The 25,238-nt window shown below is 38.1% G+C and overlaps 2 protein-coding genes across 7 annotated transcripts in view; one reads left to right on the top strand and one right to left on the bottom strand.

Moving 5' to 3' along the window:
- The window catches only part of fkbp8.L (FKBP prolyl isomerase 8 L homeolog), a 450,571-nt gene that overhangs the window by 39,188 nt on the left and 386,145 nt on the right, over positions 1–25,238 (top strand). The window lies entirely within an intron of this gene.
- klhl26.L (kelch like family member 26 L homeolog) lies at positions 10,746–24,551 on the bottom strand. 6 transcript variants are annotated; one of them, XM_041562377.1, is made up of 6 exons: positions 24,435–24,551; positions 22,868–23,054; positions 20,482–20,559; positions 18,903–19,132; positions 15,067–15,249; positions 10,746–12,757 (listed from the first exon to the last, which is right to left on the bottom strand). In XM_041562377.1, the coding sequence occupies exons 4-6, from the start codon at positions 19,013–19,015 to the stop codon at positions 11,176–11,178; spliced, it is 1,878 nt and encodes a 625-aa protein (XP_041418311.1). In that variant the 5' UTR covers positions 19,016–19,132; positions 20,482–20,559; positions 22,868–23,054; positions 24,435–24,551; the 3' UTR covers positions 10,746–11,175. The 6 variants fall into 6 exon arrangements, with proteins under 6 accessions (XP_041418311.1, XP_041418304.1, XP_041418315.1 ...); XM_041562370.1 differs by having other exon boundaries at positions 24,383–24,515; XM_041562381.1 differs by having other exon boundaries at positions 24,411–24,508.

Raw genomic sequence — 25,238 nt, 5'->3', positions numbered from 1 at the left:
CACCATTGTGCTGGGTCTGGCGCAAACATTAAAGATAAAAGAAAGCCTGGGGTTCCATTGGGATGGTACAGCTCCCCAAACCATAATGTACAGCATTTCTAGCCTAATTCCTTGTCCTTTAAAGAATTAACATTAGGAAACCTCAATTCTATATAGTGCATTTCTTTAAAAAGGTATCTAATATATTTAAAGGGCATGTTGACCCCAAAATAAAGGTTTGCCTACTTAAAAAAAAAAAAATATTCTAAGCAGCTTTCCAATATACATTTATTATAATTTGTCAGTGCATTTAAAGTTATTTGCAAAAACAATTCCAATTGGAAGCAGCATTTGTAGAAAAGAGGTGGATTGTCTTACCCTGTATCAACAGTCTGATCCATCAGGAGAGAGAATAGAAAGGGACAAACAAACACGGCTTTCAATAACAATACATATACAAATAACTTAAAAACCATAACAAAATTGTAATGAATGTGTAATGCAAAGCTGCTTAAAACTATGTTTTGTTTTATTAGGAAAAATAACTTTTTGGGTTGAGATTCTCTTAAGCACTTTATTTACAGTTTAATAAAAGCAAAGAAATAAAAAAAACCCCACATCCTTACCTTTTTACAATCACTGCTTTAATCTCTGAACTTGCATGAAATCCTCTGATTTATATTTATCTGATGAAACATTTGGAATTAGATGTACATTTATGTCATGTATCAATTTCATGGTGGTTCATTAAAATGCTTTTACAATTATAATGTAGCAAAATTTAAAAATTGATCTCTACACAGTGTAGGGACTTCACTTTAATGACAGAAGCAGCAATACCTTTTTTCAAAGAAGGAGACACTGACACCCAATGTATGTTGTGCTTGTTTTTTATTCACAGCAGTTTTTTTCCCCCAGACACAAAATTCAACAGGCAACATAAGGAAATAATCAAATTAAACAAAAGTTTTTCCTACAGAATGGTCTGTGGGCAGACTGTATAACTCAGCTTAAAAAAATGCTTCAGCAAGTATTAATTTCACCAAGCTAAACTGAAATTTAGGCCAACATCATGTTATGTCATATTCCTAATTTGCTATAATAATGTATAATGTACAGCACTGTTATTAAAGAGGTGGTTCACCTTTAAGTGAACTTTTAGTATGCTATAGAATGGCTAATTCTAAGCAACTTTTCAATTGGCCTTCATTATTTCTTTTTTATAGTTTTTGAAATTATTTGCCTTCTTCTGACTTTTTACAGCTTTCAAAAGGAGGGTCACTGACCCCATCTAAAAAACAAATGTAAGACTACAAAGTTATTGTTATTGCTACTTTTTATTATTCATCTAGCAATTCAGGCCTCTCCTATTCGTATTCCAGCCTCTCATTTAAATCAATGCATGGTTGCTAGGGTAATTTGGACCTTAACAGCCAGACTGCTGAAATTGCAAACTGGACAGCTGCTGAAGAAAAAACTACATAACTCATACAACAATTAATAAAAATGGAAAACAATTGCAAATGCCTCAGAATATTACGCTCTGCCTCATACTAAAACTTGAGAGGAGAACAGGAGAGTGAGAGGTGTAGATTTTGTTTCTGCTTTGCACTTTGATGCAGTGCAGCAAGATGAATTTGTATTGGGGGTTAAATTACTTACAGTCATATGAAAAAGTTTGGGAACCCCTATCAGCCTGCATAATAATTTACTCCATGTTTTTTTTTTAAATGATTTATTTATTATTTCAACACAAAGCCATACAGTTTGATGCATTTGTTTAATGTGCAGTAAAGTAGTTGACAACGTATTGAAGATTTTTCAATTTAACCCCTGGGAAAACAGAAAAAAGGTGCAAGAGTATATCATGAAAAGGGGAAAGAGAGCTAGAAAAGCTCTGGGTAAGAGAGGAAAGAGAGAAATGAAAGAAAAGAGGTGAAGAGGGGAGACAACGAGCAATATAATGAAGAAAAGCTGATCCAGCTTATATTTCCATGGTATGTACATTCACATGTAAACGGTCATAATAGTATAAGAAGCCAAAGAGACACATAACCTGAGGGGCCCTAGGTACGAAATATATTTCTCAAGATTTGCTCACCCTAGGTATTAAAGGTATATGTACAACATATTAATCATAATTTACTCCATGTTCGACAAAAAAGATAACTGTTATGTCTTTAATTTCCTAGGAACATTCAGTTGTATGAAATTAAATCAAATGTGAACAACTGGCTGTGTATATATGTGGGTACCCTTGTAATTTTGCTAATTTAAATGCTTGTAACTGCTCAATACGGATTACTGGCAACACCAAATTGGTTGCATTAGCTTGTTAAGCCTTGAACTTAATAGGCAGCTGTGTCCAATCATGAGAAAATGTATTTAAGGAGGCCAATTCAAGTTGTGCTTCTGGTTGACTCTCCTCTGAAGAGTGACAGCATGGGATCCTCAAAGCAACGCTCAAAAGATTTGAAAACAAAGATTGTTCAGCATCATGGTTTAGAGGAAGACTTCAAAAAGCTCTCAGAGGTTTAAACTGTCAGTCTCAACTGTAAGGAATGTAATCAGGAAATGGAAAGCCACATGCACAGTTGCTGTAAAACCCAGGTCTGGCAGGCCAAGAAAAATACAGGAGCAGCATATGTGGAGGATTGTGAGAATGGTTACAGACAACCCAAAGATCACCTCCAAAGACCTGCAAGAACATCTTGCTGCAGATGGTGTATCTATAAATCGTTCTACAATTAAGCGCAATTTGCACAAAGAACATCTGTATGGCAGGGTGATGAGAAAGACGCCCTTTCTGCACTCTACACGCTACAGTCGCTTGTTGTATGCAAAAACTCATTTAGACAAGCCACAGTCATTTTGGAACAAAGTGCTTTGGAATGATGAAACAAAAATGGAGTAATCTGGTCATAACAAAAAGCGCTTTGCATGGCGGAAGAAAATCACCTGCTACCTACTGTCAAATTTGGTGGAGGTTCCATCATGCTGTGGGGCTAGTTCAGGGACTGGGGTATTTGTTAAAGGTGAGGGTTGGATTAATTCAACCCAATACCAACAAATTCTTCAGGATAATGTTCAAGCATCAGTCACAAAGTTGAAGTCACACAGGGGTTGGATGTTCCAACAAGACAATGACCCTAAACACACTTCGAAATCTACAAAGACATTTATGCAGAGGGAGAAGTACAATATTCTGGAATGGCTGTCACAGTCCCCCGACTTGAAAATCATCATAAATCTATGGGATGATTTGAAGCAGGCTGTCCATGCTCAGCAGCCATCAAATTTAACTGAACTGGAGAGATTTTGTATAGACAAATGGTCAAAAATACCCCCATGGAAAATCCGACTCATCAAAGGCTATAGGAGGCATCTAGAGGCTGTTACATTTGCAAAAGGAGGCTCAACTAAGTATTGATGTAATATCTCTGTTGGGGTGCCCACATTTATGCACCTGTCTAATTTTGTTATGATGCATATTGCATATTTTCTGTTAATCCAATTAACTTTATGTCACTGAAATATTAAAAGGAAGTTGCTACTTTGAAAGCTCATGATAAACAAAACTCCAAAGAATTAAGAGGGGTTCCCAAACTTTTTCATATGACTGTTTATGCAGGAAAAGGCCATTTCAAATATTTTACTACCGGTGATTCACACTGGCACCAATGAAAAGATTTTTTTTGGACTATTGTTGGCTACGCTGGAGGGGACTATGCGTAAACAACAAAACAACCTTTGTTCCATTGCCTTTATCCCTGGCCCTGAGATATTCATGTACTGTTGTGTAATTTGATTACATAGACATCACTAATTTGTTATGCATTACAGGAGACTTCCCAAATTACAGCAAAGCACAGTGAAGTACAGCCAATTTTTTTCAAAGTGTTTATTGTCAGCTGATGTGCTGCATTTGCTACCCTTTTGGTTTGAATGTCATAAATTATCTTTAAAAGTAGATTGAATACATGTACGTATCTTTAATATGTTACATGGCACAGACAGGACTATACAGAATACTTCACAGATTAAAAGAATGGAAAAAGAGTAAAAAAAAGAGACCATATAAATATTTGAATAGAGAATCTAAGTCTTAACAAGTTTTTTGGCAATGCAAAGGGCTCGCTATAAACACTCACAAACAGCAGCCCTCTATGTATGGTCCTATGCACTGCCCTTGCTCCACAAAAGGGAACATAGAAGTAGCGAAGACTGCAGGAGGGCCTATAGTTTTGAGTAAGCATACAACAGCCCAATGCAATGCCAGCAGCCCAAATAGTTTCACAGAGTTTAGTGCTTCTAAATAAAAAGCAAAATAAAATATTGCACCGGGTTTAGCTTTTCAGTCACTAAAATTATACTGACATTTGAACAGACAACTGCTTTAATAAGATGGGTTATTTTTTTGTGCTCACATCAGTGGGAATATACACATACAACAAAATGATCACAGTATTATAATATACTAGACATTAAGCCCATTAAATTAACGGGCGCTAGAACAAATGTAGTCAAACATTCGCCAGAGACGGTCCATGGGGCACATGCGCAGTAGCGCAATCCCACGGACACAGGGACTGGACGCAGAGACACTTCAACTTTATTATATAGGATTTTTTGAAAGGGCAAAGGATTTTCAACAGGCTAGCCAGATGCTTGCAGTCTTTTTAATTGGAATATTTCTTTATCAATAAAAATAATCCATAGAAATCAAATCGTTTTTTCATAATTAAAAAGGGACATAATGCTAGATTACATCCCATTTACAATCGATTCTCCCAGAAGGTGAATCTTACCTATAGGCAGAAGATAGATGGTAGGCAAGCAGGAATATGGGCCATGGAATGTATGAAAAACTAACAGTTGTCATCCCCAGTTCATCTGCTAGACTTGGGCAAATGAACCTTTTTCCTAAGAATGTGCTGCCCCACTGACAGCCAGGTATAGCGTGCGTTACAGCGGCACGCTGCGCCGTGGTGCTTCCTGCCTTTGAGCACCAGCTTTCCTGCCCTGGCTTCTACTACGCATGCGCAGGCACGCGTACACGCGGGGGCGAGCGTGGAGCGGATCACTTTCCGATGAGCGCCAGGTACCTTTTAAAAAAAAAAAACCCCAAAAACTTTAGTCTGTGGCACAGTTTCTAATTCGAATCAGGAGCGAGTGGCCCACTTGAACGGAGTATGAAGCGGCCCTTCGGGCATTTGCCCGACCCCAGGTATTGCCAGTCCGGGCCTGCTGGGTGGCAACCCTAGGCACATGCGCAGTAGCGCAATCCCACGGACACAGGGACTGGACGCAGAGACACTTCAACTTTATTATATAGGATGTACCTAAAGGGCAAGGAAAACACTGCATATGGAGCAAGACAATAGGCCACATGCAAATGAAAGAGAAAACGTTACCTTATGGTTTATCACATAACTGACGGCGAGCTTTAATTCAAGGAGAACATTTTTTTTTTTTTAACCAAATTTACTTCCAATTTGTCCCATAGACTTCAATAGAGTTTTTATGTGATAAACAGTAAGTTAACTTTATCTCAATGAATTGCATCTGGCTCTATGGGCCAATCTGGAATTGAATAAAAAGATTAGGTTTTCTCATTTAACTGAATATGGCCCAATATGTGCAAATTTTAGCTACTCAAATATATAGCTTTCCCTACATTTACAACACCTTTTATTGCTTATCATGTACAACATGTACACATGTTTTAATTTAAACTTTATGGATTTTAAGTTTACAAAGAAATAGAATAACAACTGTGATTCTATTCATATAAAAATGTATGTATGATATAGATTAGTGTGCTTTATTCTATTATGTAATGCTGCATTATATTAAACACTGTATGACCAAAAGTATGTAGAGACAGCTTCTAATTTCATATTAATACTCTTGGCTTGAAATAGGGATGTAACGAATCCAGGATTCGGTTCGGGATTCAGCCTTTTTCAGCAGGAGTCGGCCAAATCCTTCTGCCCGGCTGAACCGAATTTGCGTATGCAAATTAGAGGTGGGGAGGGAAATCGCATGACTTTTTGTCACAAAATATGGAAGTAAAAAATGTTTTCCCCTTCCCACCCCTCATTTGCATATGCAAATTAAGATTCGGTATTCGGCTGAATCTTTTGCGAAGGATTCGAGGGTTCAGCTGAATCGGAAATAGAGGATTTAAACATGTTTTTAACATGTTGGGACAGTAAGTGGCCATAGACATTAGGCTATTTAGTATAACTCTTTAAGGTCAAGTCTTAAAGGACAAAGAAAATGTAATAATAAATAAATATTATTTGAGAGGCATACCTCTTATGCTGTTATTACTAATGTGTGGGTCGAGATTTCCTTAACCGGCACCTGACCCTAACCAGCCCCTTCCAAACCTGAACCTGGCCCTCTCCTTCCCCTTGCCCCGACATCACAAAATGGGCGGGGCAGGTGCAAGTATATAAATTCCGGGAACTGAAGCTGGTAGTGCGAGGTTGCGGACGGGGAGCGGAAGGGAGTGAGCCATCCGAACTCGCCCTGAAGATTTTTTGCGGGAACTTTGTTTAAAGATCGCTGTGTCTTTAGCTATTGGTCTGATATGCAGTGTTGTAGTAGAAAAAAGCGCCGATTATCCAGAAAAGAAATACCCATCATGCAATGCTCCGGCACTAAGAGCAAGACCAGCGAGTCTACACAGTTGATAAAACTTGAGGGCAGCACATGCGCATTAAAAAAGACTTGTGAGCTTGCTTTCACTGAACATACAACCAGCGCTCATCCACAAGTCTCCTCCAAAGCCCTCCCACCACTATGTGCATACTGTACAGAAGTGCACTATTATTGTAACAAGTGTATCAGCATACAAGCTTTCACATCCAGGGGGTAGAGTAGTTTTCGCGCATGCACATTTTGTTTGCGGGCACCATGTTTATGACATTACCTTAAAGAAAATGCCAGTGCTGAGATAGTAGATAGAGTGTTAGTTCCACAGGGCACTACAAGAGAACGAATCGGCTTTTGGAGAAATGATCTTAGTGATTAAGTCCATTCAGGGGCACTCTATTAGATGAAGAGGCAATGAGAAAAATACTTTCCTTGTCCTTTAAGTTGCTATAGAACAAAGGAACTTGGGGGAGAAGTAGGTAAGGTGAAGAGACTGGATTGAAGCCAGTGGATTGTGAAATTGATTCTTAAGGTGCTAGAGGTAGGTTTTTTACTAAAGAACATGGCATGCCCCCAGTTTATTGTTTCATTTAAAGGGATACTGTCATGGGAAAAAACATTTTTTTCAAAATGAATCAGTTAATAGTGCTGTTCCAGCAGAATTCTGCACTGAAATCCAATTCTCAAAAGAGCAAACAGATTTTTTTATATTCAATTTTGAAATCTGACTAGACTAGACATTTTTTTTTAAATTTCCCAGCTGCCCCTGGTCATGTGACTTGTGCCTGCACTTTAGGAGAGAAATGCTTTCTGGCAGGCTGCTGTTTTTCCTTCTCAATGTAAATGAATGTGTTTCAGTGGGACAAGGGTTTTTACTATTGAGTGTTGTTCTTAGGTAGCTGCTATCTGTTACCTTCCCATTGTTCTTTTGTTTGGCTGCTGGGGGGGAAAAGGGAGGGGGTGATATCACTCCAACTTGCTGTACAGCAGTAAAGAGTGATTGAAGTTTATCAGAGCACAAGTCACATGACTTGGGGCAGCTGGGAAATTGACAATATGTCTAGCCCCATGTCAGATTTTAAAATTGAATATAAAAAAATCTGTTTTCTCTTTTGAGAAATGTATTTCAGGGCAGAATTCTGCTGGAGCAGCACTATTAACTGATTCATTTTGAATTTTTTTTTTCCCATGACAGTATCCCTTTAAGGAACTTGCCTCTGATAGACTTCACAGGGCTAAGTTATAAAGTCATGGGCAATGTGCTATAATGCATGTACAGGGGAATGTAATAAAAGTCGCAAAGAGCAAAACAATTCGCACCAATAAGACTAAAAATCCACATCTCGCAATGTAATATTGTTCCTTAAACGGTTATTGCATTGCGAATTTTAATTGCGCACTGCGAATTTTAATTGAGCATTGCGAATTTTAATTGCGCACTCATAAGAAGTGCTTGAAGGTGTCGTAATCTTTTGGAGCAAACATAACGACTTTTTCAGTAAGAAGTTTTATTACATTGACTGCGCATTGGCGCAAACTATAAAATTCGCAAACGGTCTTTCACTGTCGGAAGTGGTCGCTAAACAGTTTCCGGGCTCGCAAAAGCTATATTAAATTTGCACAAAGCAAAATTTGTTCGCGCAAAGGCATAACTTTTCGCATTGCGAATAGTTTTTCCGTTAGCGATTTTTATTACATTCCCCCGGTAGTATTAAAAGTGCATTGATTTTATTCAAAAAGTTACTTGCATCCATACATGCTCCTAGCACCTTGTAGTAAAATTCAATGCATCTATTCAGCCTGTTTCTCAGGTGACTTGCATCATGCAAACGGAATGCTAATGTCATCACTTTGGCAAACCAGAAGTGATGCTATCTCCACTCTGAACCTAGGCACCATAATTTGGGTGTAATCCACAAAAAATATGTGCTAAATCATATTGGTAATTGTGTGTATGTTTGCAGTGTACGTTGCGGTGTAGGGTGCGGACAATTTAATTCTGTAATGCTGGGAATCATGGACAACAATGGTATCCGATGTAATTTTGCAGTAAACATCTGTTGCCGGGGGCTTTTACAGGTTTGCGCTAGAAGAGATCTGATTGTCATGAGTGTATATGAAGCTAACTTTCAAGATTGCTTTGATCTTATTGCTCTCACTTAATATATGTATAATAAAATATATGTGGGGTTGATATAGTGAATGACTAGGACAGAACAATTTCACATATGGGAATAAATGTACCAATGTGTTGGAGTTTAGTACCAGAGTTTTGTATGCCCTCTCTCTGGACCTCTCTAGCCACAAATTTCTGTCAAAGGGGCATATTTATTAAAGAGTGAAGTTAGATATCACCACAGTCCACTAGAGTAAAATTATGCCACTCTCCATTCATTTCTATGGGATTTTTGAAAGAGTATTTATCAATGGGTCAAAGTGAAAGTTCACCCTTTGATACATGTGCCTTTAAAATCCCATAGAAATGAATGGAGAGTGGTGTAATTTCACTCAAGTGGACTGTGGTGATCTCTAACTTCACTATTTGATAAATATGCCCCCAAGTCTTTCCAGTGATGGCCAATATCCCCAACATTCCCTTAAAAAATGGTGCTACATCTGTGCACAGTTTATACAAGTGAGAACTGGTGGTCTGATTGAGGGAAGGAGCTACAAAAAGAGATGGTATAAAGAGAAGTGCTCTTTATAAGCTCTCCACATAATGTCTTACTTGCAAATAGCAAAAGAGCTGTGTTTGGTATTTTAAATTGCTCTTTGCATTATGTGATGAGAATTATTATGTCCAGTTTTATTACATATATTAATGTAATGCCATCCCTCAGCAGACTAGAACATGCTGATGCACATTAGAGAATTTCAGATGTAACTGTACTGCGTATGCAGGGGCCTTTTTATCTTGCTGTATAAAATTATTTCCATGCAAAAATACAGTATAAAATACATGGCTATTCTTATATACTGGCCAATCTCTGTATTTTTTGTCTTTATAGTTATGGCGTAACCCATGCAAGTCACCACAAAATATTTAGAGAGTAATGGTAAAAACTGTGTTTTGTTGGAGGATCCAGTGGGGGTTTTTTTCACAGAATTTTCAAGCATTTGCTGCTTTTTACGTCGAAAACTTTTACTCTGAAACCGTTTACATATGCTCTTTTATACAGCAGCGCATGTTGATCAAATGGTAATGTGTGGTGTATTTGGTCACACTTTCTTTTTTGTTTTTACACAGCATAATAAATAGGCCCCTAAGTCTGCACCAGTTAAACCTAGAAAAGGTAAGCAAGTAAGTACTGTATTACTTTTTTCCCTTAGCTGCTGCATTTCTTTCACTAAAACAAGCACCAGCCTGAAAAAGTCAGGGTAGCAATAGTGAATTGGTCTTTCCTTGTCACTGAATAGCAGGCAATTGGCCAAACCAGGACAAGTTATGAGTCCTAGTAACTATATGCTTATTTCTATTTTATTGAGTGTCAAGGGAACATGCTCGTATGAAGAGTGTAACAGAAGTGTCTTAACCTGATTCCCAGGTAAACTAATGATTCTGTTCCCCCTTCAGTAGTCACAATTAGTGATAATTGAATCTGACCCGTTTCGCTTCACCAAAAAATTGCGAAAAGGTGGAAATTCAGCAAAATGCATTGAATCTATGGGTGACAAATTTTTTCACCCATTAGAGTCTACGGGCATCATTTTTGCTGTGCAACTTGGGGAAAAATTTCGCTCATCACTAGTCACAATTTTACTGTAATCATCTTATGACTATTAACTAAGCATGGGTTTGATTTGGATTGATTATATATCTGATCTGAAAATATTCTATAATTTTTTTGATTTTGAGAGGTAAACATTTTTAGAAGCACTTAATGGCTAATGTGTCTGAGTGGGGCCATTCTGTGAACCAAATTCTGGTCCTGGCCTGAACAATCAGGCCACATAGATAATCAACTTCAATTACTTAGATATTGCAAGCAAGTTACACAAGACTTTACATTCATTTATAACAAACAGAGGTCTTACAAGAGTTACAGAATAGAAATGAGATCACAGGGGACCTTTGGCCAGGCAGTTGGATGATTAAATTGGGCAATGATTCACTTTTTATTTTTAACCTTGCTAAACATATGGATCTTTCCATGGTTGGCTAGCTCAAAACATCTTACCAGTACACAAAGCAAAAAGTTTACAAGTTGAAGCACCAGGTAGAGTTTTAAATATCAAGTGTAGCCTCTTCTGTTGGAGGGTTTTTGGAGGTCAACTTCCTTGAATGCAAGGATGTGCAGTTTTCCTTCAAACACTGTAAAAATGTCAGTCTGTGTGTTCTCAAAACGGGATCCTCTCCCATACACTTCATTAAATTTGAAAGGTTCACACAAAGTAACTGAATGTCTTAAGGTAAGACACATTTGAATTTGAACCACACATCATATAAACTTTGTTTAGCATTTCATGTGCAATATCTTGAGTATAAAAAATAGTCATAGATTTGAAGAATTGTACCTTTTACTTCTTATTTGATTACCTTAGAGTTATAATTTGTGGTAATATGACAGATGCACATGCTATTCCAGCAAATGATTCTGGAAAGTGAAGGTCCCTTTCCCACTCGTCGGTTTCTGTATTATAGACTTGGACAATACTAGTAACATTGTTTAAGTGCCAGTTGTAGCCACCTACAATATAAATCTTTTTATCCAACAGGCAGCAACCTGCCTCAGACTGCCCAGCTTTCATTGGGCTCACTGTTGTCCACGTGTCCGTCTCTGGAACATAATACTCAACAGCCAAAACATCAAAACATCTATCAACATGGTCCATCCGTCCACCAAGAGCATAAATTCTATTTTTTGTTTCAACCATTGCATGCAGGACTCTTGGTTCATTCATCGGAGATTTAAACTCCCACTGATCTACAGAAGGATCGTAACAATGAAGAGCTTTTTTATCTTCAACAGATACTCCATAGCCTCCTGATATATAGAGTCTTCCACCAAGTGTGGCACCAGCATGCCCCCATGTTCTTCGTTTGAGAGAACAAACATAGGTCCATTCATTGTTTTTTGGACAGTACCTCTCCACAGATGCCAAACTTCCAGAACGATTTCGCCCTCCAGTGGCGTATAGCATTCCATTCAAAACATGTAGCTGGAATTGAATTCTGCATTCTTGCATGGCCAGAATGCGCAGCCACTGATTTAAATGGGGATCATAGCGAAAACAGCAATCAACAGCTCCCTCACCACTTCTGTATTGCAAAAGCTGTCCACCTACAACATAGACAAAATTATCGAGCACTGCAACACAAGCATGGCTGCATCCTATTTCCATTTCATTTAGGTCCTTAAATTGTCGAGCACATATATCCGGTAAGTAGTACACCTTGTTGCTCACTGTTCTGTCGTTATCTGTATAAGGCGTGCCACCAAATGTAATGAGTGAAAAGACATCGGATCTAATTACCGTTCTAGGAGATTGCATCTCATGCTGCCGGAATGGCAATATTTGGTAGTTGAACGCTTCAAGAAGATAGTGCCTACATAATGCATCTTCCACCATTATATCTACTGTTTGAACACTGTCCACCAATTCTGAAGACTTCATTAATGGAAAACGAATATGGCAAAGGACGTGGCTGGCATTAGCTCGGCGGGAATAGTCATACTGCAGCCAACGAATTGCAGCATGAAATAAGTCTATTTCATTGCAGTTTTTTAACTTATTGCTTTGAAGAAAGAAAACTAATCTTTCCAAAGGCAAATGAAGAAAATCTTCTTCTTCAGCAATCTTAAGAAAGTGCTTGAATGTGAAGGAGTCAACAGACTCTTTTAGAGAAGCCAAACTAAAAGTTGTAGCCATTTGTCCAATATTCAAGCAAGTTTCCACGCTCATTGCAGACTTCAAAAACTCTTCACAAAGCTCCACAACTGGCACCATCTGAAGAAATACTGCAGCTCCTAAAACATCATGAATGCAGTCTAGATCAAGAGTTACTTCTGCACTATATGCAAAGTCAATTATGTGTCTAAGTCCCCTGGAAGAGACACCTTTTAACTCAATAACATCTTGATTTGATTCCCTCATCCCTCCAGTGAACATTGCTCTAAAGAAGAAAACATGACACAGTTTATACGCTTAATATGAGTGTTCTTTACAACAAGATAAATGTTAACATGAACAGAACACATTTTACTAACATGAAAGTATAATGATGATGACAGTATTACAAATCACCTTTCCAAGAAAAACTAAAATCTATATTTTATCTTCTTCACCAAACTTTGGATCTTAACTTTACACATGGCATACTCTTTCTCACTTTTCTGTCAGAGTTCCTCTCCACACTTCTCTATTTAAATATTTCATGTGAGCCCACAACAGAAGTAATTTTCTAACTGGTGTCATGTGCACTGGTCTGCTAAACTAATGGCACCAAGCTTTACTGGACAGTCGCTGGTTTAAGATTTAAGGTTGTACACCTGATTAATTTGTTACATAAAATAAGAATGTTGCTTCGGGAGAACCATGCAGTTATCACAGAAAAGCCTGTAAATGCCCCTTTGGCAGGAAACATTCAGATAACATCTCTTTAAGGAAATAGCGTGTATTGTGGCTAAATATTCTGCGTGTCCAGGTACACGGTTCACTAGTCATCCAGTATTCTGCTATAAAGAAACAATAAAAATAAGGTACAAATTCTTTTTGTTGTTTCCACAAAAAAAAAAAAGAAAAAGACAATTAATGATCTTTGATCATCTACAGATTTACTCCATCAGCAAAACTATTAATATAGAATCTATGATCTGGAATGTTTGGGACCTGGAGTTTTTCCAGACAAGGGACCTTTCCATGATTTGGATGCCTATACCTTACGTATGCTTAAAAAAAAATTGAAACATTAAATAAACACAATTGGATTGCTTGCCACCAATATAGATCAAGGCAGCTTAGTTCGGATACGATACAAGGCACTGTTTTATTATTACAGAGGCAAAAGATAAACATTTTTATTAATTAGAATAATATAGTTAAAAGGGACTTTATGGGAGTGACCTTCCTGTAATTTGTTGCTTTCTGGATAATGTGTTTGCAGATATAGGACCCATACCTGTATAATCTTACATACTTACAACAGTCCACGCGAAAGCTGTATATAACGATAATACAGATGATACCCGCACCATGTATCGTTTTCCGGGTGCTTGGCCAAAATAATATGTAGATAATTATGAAGAGGACCAGCACTACGTTTCCAAAACACAATAATTCATTGTAGTGTCACAGTGTCTTCGGGAAGACAGGAAGACACTGTGACACTACAATAAATTATTGTGTTTTGGAAACTGAGTGCTGGTCCTCTTCATAAATAAAAAAAAAAAAACACACACACACACGAGACCTGTTATGCAGAATGTTTGGGACCTGGGGTTTTCTGGATCTTTCTGTAATTTGGATCTAAATATATTAACTCTACTAGAAAATCATGCAAACAATAAATAAACTTAATAGGCTTCCAGTAAGGATGAATTCTATCTTTGTTTGGATCAATTACAACTTACTATTTTATTTTAACAGGAAATTATTTTAAAAAATTTGGATTATTTGGATAAAATGGGGTCAAAGTGAGATGGCCTTTCCATAATTATATACACACCAGAATGTATTTGCTGTTTGGATTTTTCCCATTGACTTGAAAGGGTTTTACCAGGTCTGGTGTGTTGTAAATGAATGCCAATATTTTTGTATGGTTCAAATTTTCACATATTAGTATACTCATTAACTCAAACCTTTCATATGACATATACCTTTATTCAGATTTTCAGTTATGCTGTATGCATTGTAGTATCATACAAAATCTTTGTATGATAGTCTTTGTTTAAATATCCAGGGGCAAAAGATGGTTTGTATTGAGAGGCAGAATGAAGGTAGAACACTTTTCAAAACACTGCAGAGACGTTTTCCTAGGTTGCTAATCAAGCCCCAGAGGTGCCCTAGACACGTGCCTCTTGTGCCTACCCCTGCAAGCTTGCAATATACCCGTAAGCAGAATTTTGAAGAAAACGTGTGCATGTTCTACATCCCATCTCCCTTGCCTTTTATTTAATTAAAACCCTGGCATTATAATGGATTGTGAGTGAATATAAGTGCCTTTCCACAGCTGAAATATCTGCTAACTACAAAGCATTTAAAAAAACACAGATACATACAAACAATAATTTTTCAGAAGAGCCAAGTCTCGGCAGGTTTGGCAGGTCTCACATTTTGAGAAACACTTTGCTACAATAATGTATTTGAGAAACATTTACCTATATGGTTTACGGAATTAAAATGAAATCACCCCTGTATCTGTAAAACTACTAAGATAAAACCTGGTTAAGATAGCAGAACCAAGAATTACATTCCCAATCTCACCTGAAGTAGTCACTACAAGCTGCGAGGACCACTTTGTGAACTTGAAACACTTCATTGTTTATTGTAAGAATGACATCGAGCAGCTGGCCCTGAGCACGCAATGCGGTCAGTCCTTGTAAGAGAGTAGTGCTGTGGCCGGGCGCAGAAAAGGTGCATTTCACACTGCTGCTCTTATCTGCCATACTAAAAAGAAAACAGCCATAACTATCGTTAGCAACAAAATAATTTACTTCTTCTACAAAGATTTATATAGGAAATTACTGTTGATTTCAAAGTGTGTTTAAATCATTTACATATATAATACTGTAACATTTTTGAACAGCCTGTTTGGTGTTCAGCTTTATAATATTTTGACTTGCACATATTAGTGCATAATATGTATACTGAGACAGTTTCTATTCATGAAATCTCAGTAGATGTCTAAGTGGAGATTTGGAGGTGAATCAGGAGTTTCTCATCTCAAAATATTGTATCTGACCCATTATATCCATTTGGAAATTAGCATAAACTTGAAAAACTTACCTTTTTTTGATGGTATGTTTTAATAATGGATATAGGGGTCATTTATTTAGCCCCTGGTAACAAGTGCTACAGCATTAGGGAGCACAATATCACATAGTGCTTATCTAAGTAGCTCATGCGCCCAGGGTTCTGCTGCTCTTTGCAGAACCCAGACATAAAAAGCTGTATAATAAAAGTCCAAATTAAGCATGAAACCCAAATTCTTTTTGTTATTAAAACATCCTTATTGGTTACTTGTTAAAAATATCAGCTATCAATCAAATATAGCTTGCCCCTCTTTTATGCCTTAGGCATAGGGGCAGGCAGGTAATTACTTTCACTTTCCATTCTGCACTTCCTAGATGTCACTGCTCTCCCCACATTCCCCCTCCCTCCTCACATCTGTGTAGCCAGTGCATGTACATTGCACCCCACTTAATGTTTTTAAAAATTAGTGGTGAGCACAACTTTCCCATGTTTGTTATAGTTTATACAGGAGCCGTGGCCAGCTTCATGTTGTACCTCCCACCCTTTCCAAGGGCAACCAAGTTTGGGAATTTTACTTTGAAAGCAACAAGTAAGTTGCAGGTAAAACTTAGTCCTTGTGTAAAATGTATAATGAAGCAGTAGAATTCTTAATGAATCAGATTAAAGTTAAATGTAGGACTGGCCATACCAGGGATGATTTTGCCGTAGTTGGCCAGCTTAAATATATTGCAATATATGGACAAACAATCCCTGTTTTGTTTATAGGGTAAGGCATTTTTAGTAGCTTAAGGCACAAAATGTCTCTGTCTTAAATATATTGATAATGGGTTGAGTGCAGAGGACCTCTTGTATTTGGCTGTATGAATTTTGCGGTCACAGCCTCATAGCATCCCCGCTTAATGGTTTTAAAAAATTAGTGGTGAGCACAACTTTCCTTTGTTTGTCATAGCATGTACATCAGGTGCCCTGTTCTGGTGCATAAACAAGATTTTGGCATGATGCAAAGCTTGCCTTAATAGCATGATCTACAAAATGGCACCCATCTGCTTGCCAGGACTGTTAATTACAAGACTAAACAAAACAGGTTTTAAATAATTTTTATAATGTAAGTGATGTTTATTTTGCTAGAATAGCATCATAAAATAGGATTTGGAATTATTTCTTAGGTTGACAGGTCCCGTTTAAGGCAGGTGGTAAGGACAGGGCCCTAGTGAGGGCTGCACTACACTACCTAACTTGTGCATGTAAATGATGTACAAATTATAGAAGGGTATTGAGCAGATGAGGGGACGCCTACGCCCACCTGCCTCTCTTAGATACTGTGCTAACTAAAGCAGTCGGCACTGGATCCAAGGACCATGCTACAGTTTGCTGCACTCCAAAACGGAGTGAAGAGGCCAGCCAAACTCAGTGTGCAAAATATGGCAGATTATACAAAATGAAATGGCACATTCAGTCTATTTTTGACCATGACGTGATTTACAGTGTTGCTTTGTCCTTTGATACAGGGCTTGCTGACAACACTCTTCTGCAAAGTGGACAAAACCTAACAGAATAGGTTGAGTTAGGCTACTAGAAAGAAATACCGAATCCAAGTATTTATTGTGTGAAAACTCCATACAGATGCTCTTTGTCCAATATGACTGATGCATTTATGAGGGCACTAAAACTCCCGGGTCTAATATTTTCAGAAAATATCTAGCCCATGCTAAAAGCCAGACTGGTTCCCCGTCTGTTACAGAGACTGTGAGTTCTGGATCTGTGGCGGCTTTGTGTATTTTCAAATACAGTCCTCCATTCCACATGAAAATAATAAAAAATAACCTTCCTATTCTCCAGACTGACCCCGTCATTCTGAAAGATGGTTGTAATTTTGTCACCAGGAGAGCCAAAACTTTAGGTAACATCTTGGCCCCCAGTCTAATCACCACTGAAACCTCTATAACTCCTGCCTGGTTAACTTGGAATGGCATCTATAAACTTCCACAAGGTCTCTTAAATGTAAATATGTATCAGTGGCAAAAGACTACATCTTCAGTGACAAAGAAGAGCTACCGTATTAGACAGTATATAAACTGTACGTGGACACGTCAGGCATTACGTGGAACAAAGGCACTAATGTTTCTGATCATTTTGCCAATCGTTCTAAAGGGAAAGGTTCCTTTCAGTGATGGGCATAGAAAGGGTCAGTCTGGGTCCCAGAGGAGGAAATCTGTTTGAAGTCAAATGGATTTTTATGTTAAAGACAAGACAACCCCAGGGTTTAAGCTATGTCTTCAATGTGTCCTGCTATTGTGAATGGTCTTATTGGAACTTTCTCGGATGCCTTTTCTTCACATACTTTTCCTTGATTTTAATATCCATTCCTCCCTTTTCTACTGGTTAATTAATGTGCTATGTGGATTGGTAGGCTTGGGGTAGAGATGTGCTGTACAACCCCCACTTGTTTAAGCCTATGATTATGTGCCTGCACGAAACACATAAGGCTGTAATTTACTCCTTGCCTGAAATAAAGTCTGCAGTTCGTTTACTTTGCCTGTCTGTGGGATATGCGAGTGCCTGCTGTTTATTCCATGGTTGAATACCTCCACCTTGAGCTGTAGGACTGGGACATGTGCACCCAGACCCCACATGTAGACTGGTGAGACTCTATACTTTGGATATAAACCAGAAATCCCTTTTTTCAATATTGTGAATACTCCATACATAACCAATTTAGAGGGCTGATAAGTGCTTCTCTTTAGGGATACCCTGCTAACACTTTGGCTTCTGTATAATGGTAACCTGCAGATAAGTGATAAAATGGACGCAAAACTACATCTAGTTAAGCACTGTTCACAAATGTACTTGAGCCTATACGCACTTCTCTCTGCACTAAAATACCGGTTTTGCCTAGATTGCTATGTAAGGTGCAAAGAACAATGGGAATCAACGAAATAGAGCCTTGGAATACCTGCCTTTGCTTAATGTACCCACACACGCAACTGGTTACACCTAATAAATCACATACTTAAACCACTTCCAGTGATGTTGCTGATAATGTGATTCACACCTATGAATGCTATGCCAGCAAAACGTGAATCTGCTTTTGCTTCATTTTAATCCACAATGGTCAAGATGTGATGCCTGCAAATATGCTGGAATTCACATGATCTTAAGCCTATTTTTTTTTTACTTAAACCACTTTATATGAGCTATAGATTCCCATATACTGAACCCTGCAAAAGTGCAGCACTATACATAACCTAGATATGGTGGTTTTATTTAACCTTCAGGTTTCACAAAATGACAAACGTGCGCATAGTAACAATACACAAGGTTTTCATCCTGTATCAGCAAGGTCTCACCCAAGCAGAAATTTTGTAGTAGACAATTGTTTCCAGAGGTGTTGTCCAAGCTCTTTTGCAGAAGCACAAACAAGGCAGCAAGGCTGAAGAATGGAAACACGGTGGTCAGACATCAAGCAACACCATCAGGTCAGAACTGGAAGAAACCACTGGGATCCTGGTATACCCATATACAGGCCAGAGAAATCTCATCATGGTCTTGATGAAAGAATTGCGTCCAAAAAGCCATTCTGCCAAGGTGTAAACAAAGCAAAACATCTTGGCTATGCATAAGAACACAAGGACAGAGTTCAGAAAAATGGTAGAAGGTGCTGTGTAATGATCAGTCCAAACTTGGACTCTAACAGAAGGCAGGATGTCCAACGAAGGGTTAAAGAATGGTGCATGGAAGAATGTTTGCAGCTATAGTGAAGCATGGTGGAGATTCCCTACAGATTTAGGGGTGCATTTTCGCACATGGAGTTGGTGATCTGGTCAAGAGGATGAAACACTCACTGCAGTACAGGCAGATTCTTATCCATCATGTAGTAGCATCAGAGAGGTGTCTGATCGGTTCCAAATTCATTCTGCAGCATGAAAATGATCCCAAACACACAGCTAAAATAATTAAGGACTATGTGCAGTGAAAAGCAGAACAAGGAATCATACAACAGAGGGTGTGGCCCCATAAAGCCCTATCTTTAAAGCACAGCCAGTCTGGGATTACGGCAGAGCCAGAAGCAAGTAAGGTAGCCAAAGTCTGCAGCTGAACTGTAGCAAATTCTCCAGAAGGTTTGGAACAACCCATCACACAAATGCCTCTCAAAACTTCACAGTACAGCGCGGTGTAAAATTTTAGGAAATTGTAAAAAAATACTGTAAATACCATGTTTTCGGTTTACTGCACTTTCTTGGAGTTTCTTGATTAATAAAAACTAATTAGGACATTTCCATTAGTATTAGAGATCCAGCAAATTATCAGCATTTAAATAAGCAATTAGTAATTGTAGCAATGAGAGAAAGCAAAACATTGTGTAAATGCCACATAGAACCTCAAGCAAATCCAATGTATCTATTCTCAATATGTTTGCAAAATAAATAAATACGCATTCATGTATGATGGCATGCCAATACCCCCTTCAGAGGAACTGACACTGGCAATACACTTGTGATTTGTGAGTTGAAAAATGTTTGACCCACGCTAATCCTAACCTTTCCTCTCCGATTCTGAGACTGCCAGCCAGCCCACTGCAATGATTTACATAACTGCCCTTGACCCACCCATCTCTGATGCCACTGGAGAAGAGCAGGGAAGGCATGTGTTTATAAATAAAAGATGCAAGCAGTTTCAGCCATCAGAGAAGTGGGTTTGAGACAAAGTGCAAAAGGTAAGATGGGCTGGGCTGGCAGGGAGTCATACCTGCAAACCATCCATAACCCACTGTCGGTTGGTCAGAACCCGCCCAACATTATTGTGTCCACCCAATTTTTCCTGCAACATCTGATTAATGTACTAGCAATAAATAATCTGACACAGCCATGGGTATGTGATAAGTGAAAGCATTTAGCTAATGGGCAATATTATCTCAGGTATTCTCACCTGCTCTGCCGGATGGAGACAAATTCCCTTCTGCCGGATTCCGCCATGTTTCCCAGGTAGGAAGCCACTCAGGTAGAGCTTTAAAAAGACATCACCAACAGCACATGGGCACATTTTTGTATATATATTGAAAAACTACTGTATTGTTACTAACAGTTTTTACATATGTTTTTCATATCGTTTGTTCATTTACTACATAGGGTGTAATTACACCAGCTCAGTTACCCATACCAACCAATCAACAAGTAGATTTGATCAGTCTACTACAAGCAGTTAAATAAAAGTAAAAATCCAATTGGTTGGTATAGATAAGTGCACTGGGGTGATGTAGCCATCTGATTAATTAAGCCATCTGCATCATTGTTAATATATTCCAACAATTAATTTTCTTTCAATTACAAAGTCATTCTGGACATAGGTGGCCGTAGAACTGGAATATGTAGACTAAAGTTCATATTATCACTGTAAAGATGTATGTTAGCTCCAGCTTACATACTGCTATAAAGCAGTTATAGAGACAAATATGGTTCTTTGTGCAGACACAAAATGTTTTTTCCAATGAAGTCTAAAACAATAGATGGAACTAATTTTTAAACAGCAAAACTGTGTTTTACATGTGTCATTTGACCCTATTTCTTCTCTATATTGTGCCTTCTCAGGATCTTTACTCCTAACACCCACTGACAGCCATACGTAGACGCCTTTATGAGAAGTTTAAGTTTAGCTAAAGGGCCATGGCCAATCCCATTGCACTCATAGTTGGACAGTGGTTTACAGTATATCTTGAGGAGCATGGGCTGCTGCCTTATGCATTATTTTGCACACTTTGTACCTTATTTGAACAGGGCACTTCCTTGCAGCTCTGCTGTGCCATCATCCTACCTCAGCCACTCTCCGACACAGTCACCTTTGCAAGCACAGAGTGACTGTGATTGACTGAGAAAGGAGGCAGGTATATCAGAGAAGCTTCATCATCAGTGTCCAAAAGAAACAGTAAGACCAAAAAATGAAAGTGTCCTTAAGTAATGACAATTGTATGTACTGTTGTGCTGCACTGGTAAAACTGGAGTGTTTCCTTCAGAAAGACTACTATAGTTTATATAAACAAGCTGCCATGTAGCCATGGGGGCAGCCATTCAAAGCTGAAAAAGGAGAAAAGGCACAGGATAAACAGCAAATAACATAAGCTCTGTAGCACACAATGGGATTCTTTAGAATGTATCTGTTATCTACTGTGTATCCTGTGCTTGAATGGCTGCCTCCATGGCTACACAGCAGCTTGTTTATATAAACTATTATTGTTTGTCTAAGGTAAACATTCCAGTTTTGCCAATTTTATTGGTGTTAGTGTTCCTTTAAGAAGAGGAGATCACATGGTAATAAGATCAGGTAAAAGATTCCTAGTGTCAACATTACTGCAGGGCACTGAAACATTGTGTCACACAGAATGAGCATGATAAATGGGAAGGAAACTATAAAGGCAGCAGACTATGAGGGTGGCATAAATTGTTATAAAAAATATCTTATTGCCAAAGTTTAGGGGGCCTAAAGTGATTGAAGTGATTAACCAGTTTTTGGTCTATGTGGCATGTGTATGACCATGGTCTTCTCCAGTGCTAGACTTTTCTGTTGAAGGAGACATTACAGAAGATCCCCTTCTCTACAAAAAGACCCTGATCACAAGCATTCCAGATAATAGATCCTATACATGTACTACTTTATTCAAGATGGTGACTTAAAGGACAAGGAAAGTTAAACTAAAGAGGTAGGCTAGAAATGTTGTACATTATGTTTTGAGCTTCTGTACCAGCCCCAGGCAACCAAAGCCCTTTAGCGGGGAAGATCTGTGTCTCCAAAGATGCCCCAGTAGCTCCCCATCTTCTTTTCTGCTGATTTACTGCACATGCTCCATGGTGCTGTCAGTTACTGAACTTAGGGAATATAAATGTTGCAGTATAAGGCTGATTAGTAATTAATATGGATAATTACTACATGGCAGCACAGAAACCAGTGCAATTAGCATCAAAATTTAATAATCAGCCCTGTAGCACCAGCTTATATTACAGGCCAACCTCATTTTCTGCTTGATAATTTGTGATGACCCCTAAGCTTAGCTTCTCAACAGCTGCTCAGAGCCCACTGAGCATATGAGTGTTGCAGACATTTTCCATGATGGTGACCCCCTGTGACAAGTTTGAAGTCCTGGATCATTGCTGCTATTGAGAAGCTGAAACTTTAGGCTGGCGCAATAAGTGCAGTATATAAAACATGGCATTTTTAGCCCTATTTATTTTTACGGTTTAGTTCTCCTTTAAAGGAGAAGGAAAGGCACTATTTACTTGGGGGTGCCAAAAGTTAGGCACCCCAAGTGATTATATATACTTACCCCACACCCTGGGCTGGTGCTCCTATAAGGAGAAAAACCGGGAATTCTTTCAGTGAGCACCATGGAGCAATCGGCTTCCTTCTTCTTTCATCGAATTTCCTGGGGCAGATGCATGCGCAGTAGAATGAAATAACCAACTTCTTCGTTAAAGTTCGGCTTTTTGTGCTGCTGCTCCTGCGCATCCGTGCTAAAAAAGAAGAAGAGAGAAGCTGATCACTCCGTGGTGCTCGCTGGAAGAACCCCGGGCCGGTGCAGTTTTCTGCTGATAGGAGCACCGGCCTGGGATATCATATAAGTAAATACAATCACTTGGGGGTGCCTAACTTTTTGGCACCCCCAAATAAATAGCACCTTTCCTTTTACATTTCTTCTTTAAAATCGCTTTAAGAACAATGCAGCGCATCTGTCCGGATCACCAGACAGATGCGCTGCATTGTTCTTAAAGCAATTTTAAAGAAGAAATGTTTGTGAGTGTCATTTTTACTATTTATTAAAACTGTTTAAATGCTTCCACACACTTCATTTTACCCACTAAGGATACAAGAAGATTATAAGCGAACCAGGACACCTACCAATCTTAAAGCCTTTCTTTAACTTACTTCTTGTAAGTATGATCACCTGCTAAACTCACTAGGAAATCGGATTGTGGGCTCTTGTGGAACTACAACTAGACACCATGGGTGCAATTTCTACTTTTCAATACCCTTTGCAGCACAAAAGAATTTGGGTCTGAACTTAGCACTTAGAACAACTTTTATAGTATACTGTATGTGGACATTTTACTCATAAGTACTACACTATATTATTGGTTTGTTTTTTTTTCCCCCTCAATGGTTTTTACCTTTGAGGTATACACAATCCTATCTTGAAAAGTGTCTTTTAAGGGTGGAGGAAAGCCCTTTTTGACTGCTGGACTGGGGAAACACCATTCATTTAAGAGGATTAATTATCTGTATTTAAGGATTATTACAAATGAATGATTTGCTTAAAATGGGCACTATGACAGGTGGCCTTCTCGTAATTTGGTGCTTCCTGGATAAGGGATCCTATACCTGTAGCTCAGGAAATGATTGAAATTCTGTTATGAGTAAATTCACATCACCTAAATAAATAAAAAATACACTTTTTAACAGTGAATAATATATTTTTTTTAAATGCTTTTCTCTTAGTACTATAAATAAATAAACAGCAAGCCAAGTTGCTGAATGTGATGTAGTGGTGCTATTGACAACTTGAATTTCCCCACCGTCAGTGTAGGCAGGGTGCAACTAAATGTAAGCAGACTATGTGGCACAGCAAGTGCACATCCACTAGTAAATACAATACCCATAGCCCTGTACAGAGGTACCAAGGTGATTACATGTTCAAATCACTTATCTACCAAACAATATGTACATTATGGAAATGTTCCTGTAATGTCTCAGTGCTGTTTTCCTCAAAAAGTCAATAAAAAGAAAGCAATGCAGTAAATAGAATAGAGGCAGGCTTTGTCATCCCCTGCTTATAACTACTCACAAGAGATCCATAAGCTCCACACACGTACTTGCAACTCGAGCTGCCTGCTCACCTCATCTGTCTCACTGCCTCCTCCTTACAGGCAGTATGACTTCCTGATTAGCTGGTCACATGCTCCCTCTACAGATGCCTCTCTGAGTCAAACCATGCAGAAATGCAAAATCCCAGCATAGGATTGTATAAAGGTCTTAAGCGGAATCACTAAAATGTTTGAACATAAGCGGAATCACTAAAATGTTTGAACACAGTCTAAAAGGAATTCCAAATGAGACAATGCAGTATTTATCACAAAGAAAACATACATTATTTACACATTAGTAAACAGACTAATGAAAAATATTGAATATTTTCATGTACTTGGGGCCTCAGCCTGCGTCAAACATGCTTCCTTAGTGATATATATATATATATATATATATATATATATATATATATATATATATATATATATATATATATATATATATATATATATATATATATATATATATAATACACAAAAGCTATGAATATCTTGTAAATTATATCCTTATAAACGGTGAGTTCTGATGTCATTTCTGTCACATGACTCACTAAAACTTGTGTTTCAGTGAGTCATGTGATTTCATGTTTTGGTCATGAAACTCCTCGGTAACATAATATCCTTATATTTTACAAGAGGGGGTACTTTATTCACTATATAATCCAAGAGTATAAATATATCATACAAACAAAAAAAACGCACTCACAGGACTTCCTTGGTGAAAAAGACAAAATTTATTTAATTTATTTTATTTTTGAAGTAAATTTTGTTTTTTTCACCAAGGAAGTCCTGTGAGTGCGGTTTTTTTGTTTGTATGATGAATAATTTCATTTA

Source organism: Xenopus laevis, chromosome 1L, assembly GCF_017654675.1.
Source record: "Xenopus laevis strain J_2021 chromosome 1L, Xenopus_laevis_v10.1, whole genome shotgun sequence".
Taxonomy (NCBI): Eukaryota; Metazoa; Chordata; class Amphibia; order Anura; family Pipidae; genus Xenopus; species Xenopus laevis.
Note: the sequence above shows the minus strand (reverse complement) of the source record. Positions and strands in the feature narration are given on the sequence as shown.

Excerpts from the sequence above, each read along its gene's own strand:
- klhl26.L (XM_041562377.1), bottom strand. The coding sequence starts at position 19,015 with ATGTCTGACCACCGTGTTTCCATTCTTCAGCCTTGCTGCCTTGTTTGT. Across the intron at positions 15,250-18,902 it reads ACTACAAAATTTCTGCTTGG|TATGGCAGATAAGAGCAGCA; the intron begins GTGAGACCTTGC and ends TTTTCTTTTTAG. Across the intron at positions 12,758-15,066 it reads GCTTGTAGTGACTACTTCAG|AGCAATGTTCACTGGAGGGA; the intron begins GTGAGATTGGGA and ends TTTCTTCTTTAG.